Source organism: Heloderma suspectum, chromosome 1 (genome assembly GCF_057233095.1).
Source record: "Heloderma suspectum isolate Gila_16-S chromosome 1, 16-S_ref, whole genome shotgun sequence".
NCBI classification, from domain to species: domain Eukaryota; kingdom Metazoa; phylum Chordata; class Lepidosauria; order Squamata; family Helodermatidae; genus Heloderma; species Heloderma suspectum.
The window spans coordinates 167,038,876-167,050,903 of NC_139458.1; the positions used below are offsets into that span (position 1 = coordinate 167,038,876).

At 44.5% G+C, this 12,028-nt stretch overlaps 1 protein-coding gene across 1 annotated transcript in view; it reads right to left on the reverse strand.

The window, feature by feature from the left end:
• Positions 1-12,028, reverse strand: part of LRP1B (LDL receptor related protein 1B) — a 1,474,154-nt gene that overhangs the window by 1,254,712 nt on the left and 207,414 nt on the right. The window contains exon 2 of the mRNA XM_084809602.1: positions 9,228-9,326. Coding sequence (XP_084665728.1) covers positions 9,228-9,326 — 99 coding nt within the window. The remainder of the gene's footprint in view (positions 1-9,227; positions 9,327-12,028) is intronic.

Here is a 12,028-nt window from a genome sequence, read left to right on the forward strand (position 1 = left end):
GAGCCCTATCTGCCAGAAAATGTTGGAGATTTTTTCCTCCCCTTGGAGAAATTTAGTGAAATTGCACTCCCAGTTTCGCTGCCTACAAATAGGCTGGAGAATTTTGAGAGCCCATTCGCACACAGCTCTAATAAATACTGGTGCAGTGGTGTCACACAGTTCTGTGCTGCCATTAGACTAGGGCCCTAACATTTGGGGACTGAGATCCCTCCACCTTATCATACTTAATTTGAGCAGCAGGATGTTAGTCACAGTGGCTTTTGCCTAATGTTCCATCTCACAACTTCTCTTCTGATGGGAAAAAAAGAGTGACTGCTTAGCTGGTTGAAGAGCAATGTTGCTGTATTACCTATGAGGCAATGGAAGAAGAGAGATGAGATAAGGAGGGGCTAAAATAAACAAAAGGTTTGCAGTAAACAGACACTTCAGGGCTACAACTGTTTTATTATGCTGAGTGCAGAGCTTCAGCTACCAACAAAACTTGCTTGGGAACAGTTCCTGTGTGAATCATTGCAAGCAAGAAATGTCGATACTGATTGGGCAATTGCAGACAGAGGTTTTCAAGGAAGTATAAAGCTTTGTTAGGGCCAAATATTTTATTAAATATTCAATATTTGACCCTGGAATTTGAAATAGAATCCTTTCATTGATTCCACATCTTCAGGAATGGAGACAACATAATCACATCATCTACTTCCTATGTTGAGTGTAATACTGGGTAACACAAGGATGAAAGATCCCAAAATGAGAAACAGGCACTGATCCCTAGGGTGTGCCTACTTGTGAATGCGCGTCAGAGTGAATAAACTCCTCAGGAATCAGAGTCTATCCCTCTTGCCTAACAAACCAAATACATTTGTTCTCAATAAGTCCCTCTTACAGCATTTTCTTTCACCATATAATCTCCAATCTGATTTAATTCAAAAGCTACCTCAAGGTTTCACCTTTTCAAAGCAATGAACAACTGAGAGATTATGTCTATTTTATTTCTAATTCTCACTCTAATATATCAGTTTTTAAAATAACATTACAACACACACACACACACACACACACACCCCTAAGCCACAGTATTTGCTTCCTTAGAGCCCAATTCCCATATGCAGCTTCTTAAGTCAGAAACCTAGGGTGCTTTGGAAGGTTGGTGAGGGTCTCTAGCCTTGATACAGACCAATTAACTTTGCAGAAAAATCACAAGGATTTGACCTCACCCCAAACTGCCCCTAACAACAAGGATTGTGTGTGCATGAGTTCTTCATGTCACCAGGGAATATCTCTATCAGAAAATTCTCAGGAGTTGGCCCTAGGATAATGTGGGGGTGTATTAGTTGCGTTCACTAAAGGCAAGTAGGCACAGCTTGCTTCCTCTAGGTCAACAGAAGTTGTTGCTGGGCAAGAAGATCCTGGGGAGGCTTTCTTTGCACCCAAAAGGCTCCCAGGAGAAAGTATAGGCCACCCTAGGTGATCTTTTCCCCTTCATGGATCACTTCTTTGTTGTGGCGAAGGGGCCTGCATAACTCAGTGAAGCCATAAGCTATGCCATGCAGGGCTACCCAAGATGGACAGGTCATGGCAGAGAGTTCTGACAAAATGTGGTCCACTGGAGAAGGAAATGGCAACCCACTCCAGTATTCTTGCCAAGAAAACCCCATGGAACGTATCACAAGGCTAAAAGATATGACACTGGAAGATGAGCCCCTCAGGTTGGAAGGTGTCCAATATACTGCCGGGGAAGAGCAGAGGGAATTTCCAAATAGCGCCAGAAAGAGTGAAGCGGCTGGGCCAAAGCTGAAAGCAGGGATGGCGGAAAATTTCTCCACGAATCTTCGGGAGGCCGAGTGCCGACGCATTTGGCCCCTCGAAAGTGTTGGGGAAATTCTCCGCTGGCCCCCCGCCCCCCCGGGATGGGACTTACCTTCAGCGAATGTCCCTCCTGGCGGCGGGTCCCAGCAGCATTTTGGCGGCGTTTCGGCGAGGGCGGGGGCGGCGGCCAGTCTCCCGACCGGCTGCCGCCGCCACCATTACAAAATAAAAAAGTACAGTAAAAAAAAACCACACACACCGATGATAGGCTACGTGACGATTTACGTAGCCTATCACGGCTAGATTTCCAAAGTCAGCTGTGATAGGCTACGTAAATCGTCACGTAGCCTATCACGGGTGACTTTGGGGGGAAAAAAAAGTGCTTACGCAAATGGCGGCACCCCATGGGCACCGCCATTTGTGTTCCTTATTTGGACAGGGGTAGTCTACGTAAAGATTTATGTAGACTACGGTGAAAATAAGGGAACACTATTTGCGTTGCCCTTATTTTTGCCGTAGTCTACATAAATCTTTACGTAGACTAGTGCCAAAATAAGGAATGCAAATGCGTACGCGCATTTGCGTACGCGCTTTTTTTCCCCCAAAGTCACGCGTGATAGGCTACGTGACGATTTACGTAGCCCATCACGGCTTACATTGGAAATCTAGCCAATCGTTACGTAGCCTATCACGGGTGTGTGTTTTGTTTTTTGTTTTTACTTTTTTTTCGCGGCCGGGGAGACGGGGCGCTCCTCCCCGGCCTGAATTTCGGCCGGGCGAGGCAGGGCACCTCCCCCCCTCACCTGAACTTCGGGGGGAGAACCGAAGCGCCTCCCCCCCACCGCGAAGCAAGCTGCAGGACAAGAAAGTCCCTTTCATCCATCCCTAGCTGAAAGGACACTCAGCTGTGGATGTGTCTGGTGGTGAAATGAAAATCTGATGCTGTAAAGAACAATATTGTTTAGGAATATCGAATGTAAGATCAATGAATCAAAGCAAGCTGGAGGTGGTCAAACATGAGATGGCAAAATTGAACATCGACATCTTGGGAATCAGCGAACTAAAATGGACAAGCATGGGCGAATTTAATTCAGGTGACCATCATATCTACTACTGTGGGCAAGAATCCCTTCGAAGAAATGGAGTAGCACTCATAGTCAACAAAAGAGTGGGAAAAGCAGTACTGGGGTACAAAATGATAGAATGATCTCAGTACGAATCCAAGGCAAACCATTCAACATCACAGTAATTCAAGTCTATGCCCCAACCTCTGAGGCCGAAGAAGCTGAGGTTGATCGGTTCTATGAAGACCTACAACACCTTCTAGAACTAACACCAAAAAAATATGTCCTTTTCATCATAGGGGATTGGAATGCCAAAGTAGGAAGTCAAGAAATCACTGGGATAACAGGCAAGTATGGCCTTGGTGTACAAAATGAAGCAGGACAAAGGCTAATAGAGTTTTGCCAAGAGAACACACTGATCATAGCAAACACTCTTTTCCAACAGCACAAGAGGCGACTCTACACATGGACATCACCAGATGGTCAATATCAAAATCAGATTGATTATGTACTTTGCAGTCAAAGATGGAGAAGCTCTATACAGTCAGTAAAAACAAGACCGGGAGCTGACTGTGGCTCAGATCATGAGCTTCTTATTGCAAAATTTCGGCTTAAATTGAAGAACATAGGGAAAACCACTAAACCATTCAGATATGACCTAAAACATATCCCCCATGAATATACAGTGGAGGTGAGGAATAGATTTAAGGGATTAGACCTGATAGACAGAGTGCCTGAGGAACTATGGATGGAGGTCTGTAACATTGTTCAGGAGGCAGCAACTCAATCCATTCCAAAGAAAAAGAAATGCAAGAAAGCAATGTGGCTGTCTGATGAGGCTTTACAAGTAGCTGAGGAAAGAAGGGAAGCGAAAAGCAAGGGAGAAAGGGGAAGATATACCCAACTGAATGCAGATTTCCAGAGAATAGCAAGGAGAGACAAGATGGCCATCTTAAATGCACAATGCAAAGAAATTGAGGAAAACAATGGAATTGGAAAGACTAGAGATCTCTTCAAGAAAACTGGAGCTCTCAAGGGAATGTTTTGTGCAAAGATGGGCATGATAAAGGACAAAGAAGGCAGGGACCTAACAGCAGTGGATGAGATTAAGAAGAGGTGGAAAGAATATTCAAAGAATACAGTATTCCAGCTGAGCTATTTAAAATCCTAAAAGATGATACTGTTAAAGTGCTGCACTCAATATGCCAACAAATTTGGAACACTCAACAGTGGCCACAAGACTGGAAAAGGTCAGTTTATATTCCAGTTCCAAAGAAGAGCAATGCCAAAGAGTGTTCAATCTAGGGGTGGACGAAAGTCACTTACCTGTCGTCGAAGGCCGTTCGCGGTGGGGGGGAGGCGCTTCGCTGGTCCCCCCGCGACGTTCAGGCCGGGGGGGGAGGCTTCCCGCCTCGCCCGGCCGAAATTCAGGCCGGGGGGGAGGCTTCCCGCCTCGCCCGGCCGAGAACGCGGGGGGGAAAAAAACGCCCCCTGATAGGCTACGTGACGATTCACGTAACCTATCACGGCTAGATCTGCAAAGTCAGCCGTGATAGGCTATGTGAATCGTCACGTAGCCTATCACGGGTGACTTTAAAAAAAAAAAAAAAGCGTGTATGCGAATGGCGGCCCCCATAGGGAGCCGCCATTCACGTTCCTTATTTAGTCGCTGTAGTCTACGTAAATGTTTACGTAGACTACGGCGAAAATAAGGGCAACGCTATTTGCGTTGCCCTTATTTTCGCCGTACTCTACGTAAACATTTACGTAGACTACAGCCACCAAATAAGGAACGGGAATGGCTGCTCCCTATGGGGGTCGCCATTATCCGTACACTCTTTTTTTTTTTGAAGTCACCCGTGATAGGCTACGTGACGATTCACGTAGCCTATCATGGCTGACTTTGCAAATCTAGTCCATCTAATCAAACAAAGGTCCGTCTAAACAAAGGTCCGTCTAATCAAAGCTATGGTTTTCCCAGTAGCAATGTATGGCTGTGAGAGCTCGACTATAAGGAAGGCTGAGCACCGAAGAATTGATGCTTTCGAACTATGGTGCTGGAGAAGACTCTTACCAGTCCCCTGGACTGCAAGGAGGTCAAATCAGTCAGTCCTAAAGGAAATCAACCCTGAGTAGGGATGGCGGAGAATTTGTCCATGAATCTCAGGGAGGCCGAATGCCAACGCATTCGGCCCCCCGAAATTGGCGGTGAAATTCTCCTCCACCCCCCCCCCCCCCGGGATGGGACTTACCTCCCTCAAATGTCCCTCTCGGCGGCGGGTCCTGGCGGCAGTTCGGCGGAGGTTCGGCGGGGGCCGGTCTTCTGACCGGCTGCTGCTGCTGCCATTACAAAGTGAATGTAAAAAAACAACAACACACACACGTGATAGGCTACATAACGATTTACGTAGCCTATCACGGCTGACTTTGGAAATCTAGCCGTGATAGGCTATGTAAATCGTTACGTAGCCTATCACGTGTGTGTGGTGTTATTTTTTTACATTCACTTTTTTATTTCTCAGCCAGGGAGACGGGGTGCTTCTCCCCGGCCTGAATTTCGGCCGGGCGAGGCGTGGCGCCTCCCCCCCGGCCTGAATTTCGGCCGGGCGAGGCAGGGAGCCTTCCCCCCCCGGCCTGAACTTCGGGGAGAGAACCGAAGCGCCTCCCCCCCACCGTGAAGTTAAGTGACTTTCGTACATCCCTAACCCTGAGTGCTCGTTGGAAGGACAGATACTGAACCTGAAGCTCAAATATTTTGGCCACCTAATGCGAAGAGAAAACTCTCTGGAAATGACCCTGATGCTGGGAAAGATTGAAGGCAAAAGGATGAGACGGCAGAGGATGAGATGGCTAGATAGCATCACTGATGCAATGAATATGGACTTGAGCACACTCCAGGAGAGAGCGCAGGACAGGAAGGCCTGGCGTGCTGTGGTGCATGGGGTCACGAAGAGTCGGACACGACTTAACAACTGAACAACAAGGTGATCTTTTTCCACCTGCTAGTTAACAGAACCTTGACGTCTTCTTTTGGTGGCCAAACAGAGCTACCCATTCACTGACAAAAGGATGCCGAGGGGAGGGAATTGACTCTGAGGATACACATCCTCTGGTGTACAATTCCTCTTCCAACCACAATTCTTTAAATGGCAGACAGGCAGCCTGGTTGCTCCCATTCACAATGGAAAGAATGGTTAGCCAGTGGAATGTTCAAGATTCCTACTTGTTTAATGTTATTTTTTTGTCAAGGGAAGAACAGGCCACTTATTGGTGAGTTTCTCTGCCACCCCTTCAACACAACATGAGAAACGGCCATTTTATAGTTAGCATTGTGATGTTCCCATCCTCTTGCTGTTCAAACAACTAATAGAAGTTCTGTCTTTGCTGCTCTAACCAACATTTGTTGCTATTTCAATTGTCCATCCTCCAATGTCTGTCTGTCTGTCTGTCTATCACATTTCATTTTACTCTTCATCCAGTGCTTGCTCTGGACACAAGGCCTTTGACGGACACACAGAGTTCAGCTTCCTGTTCTCATAGCCTCACATGCAGCCTCACAGTGAAGAACGTAGGGTAGCAACCCATGTGGATATTCACTCTGGATGACAGAGTGTAGAGAGACTGGGGACAAGCCAGCTATATATTTTCACTTCCAGTGAAGTCAATGGGATTACACCTGTATCTTTTTTATGTCACACAGAGAATGACAGTTATTGAGTATCTAAAACACAGTTAATAAAGAGGCCCAGGATTAAATTATAGGCAATCTGATTTTCCACTAGGACTTCCCTATGCTAATTTCTATTAAAAAAAAAAAAGCTGCAGTGAGAAAATATTTATTAGTAACAACAGATGTGAACTGCAGATAAAAGGAGCAATTTGTTATGAAACATGGTCATTTTTAGTTACAAGATGTCACAGCCAAGTTGCAATTTATTTAGTTCCCTGCCTACAAACATGTGTTATTTTAAAGAACATTTCAGATTGTAATCAACAAATGGCAGAACATGATAGTTTGTTATTTTTAATTTTCTGACCATTTTAATGCTGAGGCCATTATATTTAATTCACTGCAGGCATTCGATAGAACTGCAGTGATACTAACTCAGTGTCTCAGTGTAGAAATGTCTGTGCTTCAGAAGAGAGAGATTCAGAAGAGACAGAAAATAACTAGCAATGAAGAGGGAAGAGATATCCCATTAACATAATGGTTAAGATAAGAGGAGAATATAGCAAGATTGAATCAGCTCTATCTGGTACTGCATTTCTATTTGCTAATATGTCCCAATAAAAAGTGCTGAGATAATATATGCAGAAAACAATAATGTCAGAAAGCAATATCAATTTACTCCAGTTATCTGAAGAGTCCTTTTACTATCAGGCATAAGTTCAAGAGGTATCACCATATCTCATGCTGCTGCAAAAGATCCAGCTAAATTCAAGTATAGTAATTGTCTATAAATAAGGATATTAACAAAGGGTGTTGATTGTATCTTGAGCATCAAATCTGAAATTAAACTCCTACCCTGGTAGTTTCTACATAAATAATGTCAGTAATGCTTTTCAAGAGGTTCTGGTGAACTTGCTAATGGCTTCTGTGCAAGATCTCTTTGTCTGCTAAATGTGCTCCAGAAACCAACCAGCCACACCTGTTCATGAACAAATAGATGTACAGTCAGTGAAGTGGGGGAAATGCATTGTAAAAAAACAAGGGAAAAAAATCCTTCAGGTTTTTTTTTTTAAGCAACAATTTGAAGGTGGTTTTGAAATCACAAGGATAAGGAGCCCCATTAGTGATATTATATTGTTTCTGACTACCTGGGAATAGAAATGTTTGCTTTACTGCACTAATGACAGAGATGACTTTGAACACAGCATTAACATTTGGACAACTGAAGGGTGGCCATTTTAAGGATATTTCAATGCACATAGATATGCTTTGCAGATATTTAACACTTCAGGGGGTGAGTCTGCAAAAGGGCTAAAAAGCTATTTCAGTGTGCTAGGCATCACTTTGCATTTATCTTCAAAACAAAACTAAATGCATATAACTTCATATTGGCATGCTGTCTCTATTCCAAAAGCATTCCTGCTGTATTACAAAAGGCAGCTGGGTGGCATGGTAAATATGTCATTTGCTATTTAACTTCTCTGTGACCTGGATTTAAATTCACAGTAGCACAGAATGAGACTTCAGTTCTCTCAGAAGGCTATTAAGTTCTACTGCACAGAAAGGCTTGTGAGGAATGGGAAATTAACAGAAACACTTCCCTGCTTTGACTATTTTGTATATACAAACAGCAGCATTTGTGGGTGCACGCACACACACTCGCACACACAAGCATGCTCACACACTTGAAAGCTCTGCGAGGGGGGAAACAAATGATGTTTATCCAAAGGATTCTTTCACTATATAAAAGAAAGCAAACTGCCATGAATAAATCTTCTGTTTGTTATGAGAGTCTCCGCAAACTAGTCTAAACAGTAAGCAAGCAATGCGATCCAGTGTTCATTCCAATATACAATCTATTCAGCATGCCTTCCAAGTCTAATGGTTTGTTTCCCTTTGGAGAAAGGACAGAAAGGAATGCAGATGAAAAAATGAGGAATGTTCACTTTTCACCACTGTAGTGCACCCTGTCATATTAAAGCCTTATGTTTAAATATGTATTGGTAACAACAAAAAGAGATTATAACTGTTCATCTTTCTGTTAAACCCTCATATCTTGGAATTGTATTTTTTTCCATCATATGAATCAGCATATGACTTTGTTGGTGGGTCTTTTCTAGTACAGAGAACACAAGGATAATCATGCAAATAAATAAAATAAACAGCATCTGTAATCCCCAAATCCATATTCTTCTCTAAAGCTAATACACAGGAACCATTTTTCACAACTGTAGCAAAATTTTAGATTTGGGATCTCTTAATAATGACTTGGATGGAGAAGAACATTGAGAACAATTTTCACCTGGGCTAGCAGGCTAAGAGATGGAATGGAGAAGGGGATAGAGAAGATGAAAGTTATGGGGAAGACGAGGGAGTTGTGCAGACCTAAGCCTCTTACTTTCATGTTTCTAAATTCTAGGCAATCCCTTTCAGAAATCTTTATTTCTAGGACAAGAAAAAACTGAATATTAAACCACAATAAATCAGTTTCAGCTTTTTCTTTTCATTTTTTTTTGTAAAACTGAAACAGCTACATAATTTTTTTAACCAGGTAGAACTTAGGGATGGCAGAGAATTCCGCCACGGATCTCGGTGAGGCCGAATGCCAGTGCATTCGGCCCCCTGAACTCCGTGGCGGAACGGCCTGCTCCCCCTGCCCCCCCGCGGATCCCCCCCGGGACGAGACTTACCTGGGGCGGATCTTCCGGGCGGCGGCGGCTCCGGCAGCGGCTTCGGCGGCAGTGGCTGGTCTTCCAACCGGCTGCCACCGCCGCCATTTGCAGTCTTGTCTTGTAAAAAGAAAAAACACAATGTGATAGGCTATGTAAAGATTTGCGTAGCCTATCATGGCTGGGTTTTTAAAAAAAAAAAACACGATCCATTCCTCCCCCCCGGAATCCTCCACGGCCGGCTGTGCTCCGTGGCAGCTCCGTGGAGCAGCCGGCCAGGCCGAGCCCAGGCCACAGCCGTCCGCAGCCGGATTTCTGGCCGCGGAGGGCTCTGGGGGAAAACAACCAAACCTGCGTATGCAAATGGCGGTGGCTATGTCCGCCGCCATTTGCGTACGCGGGTTTGGTTTTTTTCCCTCAGAGCCCTCCGCGGCCAGAAATCCAGCTGCGGACGGCTCTGGCCTGGGCTGGGCCTGGCCGGCTGCTCCGCGGTTGCCGCGGAGCACAGCTGGCCGTGGAGGATTCCAGGGGGGAGGAATGGATCGCCTCCCCCCCGTCGAGGATTCTGGGGGGAGGGACGGAACGCCTCCCCCCCCCACCATCAACATAATCCGCGGAAAGGTAAGTTACTTTTGTACATCCCTAGTAGAACTATTCTATGGTCCCTGGCAGTGTCCACGTTATGGCTGGGAATGGGTAAGAAATGCTGGCTAACATAGCCTACTGTAAGCACAGGTCAGTTTTTCACACACTGTTTCTCCCAAGAAAGGAAAAAACCTACTAGCTGTTTTGAGTTAGGCATGTTGCTAGTCTTAAAATGGATTTTATAAGCAGAGCTATATAAAAGTCAGTAGCTAATGATTCACCATAATGCATGATTTAGCTGGAAGCTAGAAAAACATAAAAATAGTACAAGAAACTAATTTCTTATGCCACTTTGGGCATTTGGATGATTTAAACTCATATGCTGCCATATTTTTTTTTAGATCCCTGAGTCATGGCATCTGATGAAAGACTGATGTGTTTAGACATCTTTTTTTCTAAAATAAATGTACTGAAATATCCTGAGAAGCCCATAAAAGTTTACAGTTTTCAAAGGTTACGCAAGAATGCTGCCATCGCATAACCTTTCTGAGGCTGCTGCTTTCTTCCACAAATGTAAGATGTATAATGTTTGGCACATCAATAAGGGTGCAATCCTATGCATGTTTAGAGAGAAAAAAAAAGTCCTACAACTCCCAGCATTCCCCAGCCAGCATGCTGGGGAATGCTGGGAGTTGTAGGGCTTTTTTTCTGTCCAAACATGTATAGGATTGCACCGTACGTTGTTTTAGAGTGAGTTTGCACCTGCATTTTAACATGCCTTCTGCCCACTTCATGCACACATATCTGAATGCAACATTTATACTAACATGCATAGTGGGGTGGGGCTACCACACAAGCACAAAGCAACTTCGCACAGTGCCATTGTATACTTCCCTGTATTACTAGGAATACTCTGTCAGATGAAAACTGATATGAATAATGGAGAGCACCATGAAACAACATCATCAGCAACAACAACAAATGTTGCATGTATGTTAAATATAAGATACAACTCATGATAGAATTCCTGGAAGGTTTGTGATGGTGAAGGCTTAGAATCCATCTTTCCATGTACTAAGCTAAGCACCCACTTCTTCCCTCCTCATGAAGTTCGGGGAAGATGGGAGCAGAGGAGTCTGTAGCATAATGGGAGCTTTTCTTCTCCTCTTCTAGGAGGAGAAGCCGATGGGAGGAGTTGCTTAACATCCAGCCTGGTCGATCCTGAGAAGAAGAGAACTAAGCAACAATGTCCCTTCACTCCATCCCTGCATAATAGCAGGAAGGAATGAGTGTGGGTGCTTAGTTCTCTTATTAGATCTGCCCCTCTCCTATATACACTAAGGCAGGCCATTAGTCCATCGAGGACAGTATTGTCTACTCTGATTGGCAGTGGCTCGCCAGAGTCTCCAGCAAGGGTCTTTCTCAACCCTGCCACTTGAGATGCTAGGGATTGAACCTGTCACCTTATGTGTGCAAAACATGTGCTTTGCTGCCATTAAGCTATTGGCCTCCCTGTGCATTCTTCAACTTCCTTTTTCTCTTCTTCTTGATAAAAACAATGGAAAATAATCTCAGTATTTGCCATATAGGAAAACTAATTAGTATTTCTCTCACACATGAATACCTCCTTATAATAAGTGTATAATTTATAAGTGGACTGCCTAGTATATAAATAAAATGGACACTAAAGGAAGGGTTGATTCATGCAATCGATTGACCTATTCTGGGTCTTGCATTTTTACAGCTTGCATGTCGTATGTAATCTATTCTAAAATGAACATGGGAGAAAGAAAGCTCATCTCAGGGTAACTGGTCATCTGCATGGGCTCTTAAGTGAGCTTCATATGGTAGATAGGGATGTCGGAGCAATCTGCCATAGAATGAAATAAGTTCAGATTTTCATGAATCTGACCTGCAGATTCTGCTGCTAGGGATGGCACGGGCACTCAGCTGAGCCCGGGAGTCCAACCAACTCACCCAGGTTTGTGGCTCCAGGCCGTGCCTGCCAAGCTTTTGCCCTGCTCATGCCCCTTTGACCTCACTGAGGCACTAGCAAGTCCCAAGCTCCCATCATTCCTGCGGCCGCCAAGTTTTGTTTTGCAAAATGGTGACTCAAGAACTTCCATAGATGTAATATTGCACACATAGCGGCCACAAAGGCCCTATCTATTCAATATTATAGGCCATTTACATCTGTAATATTGTATAGATAGGGCCTTTGTGGCTGCTATATGTGC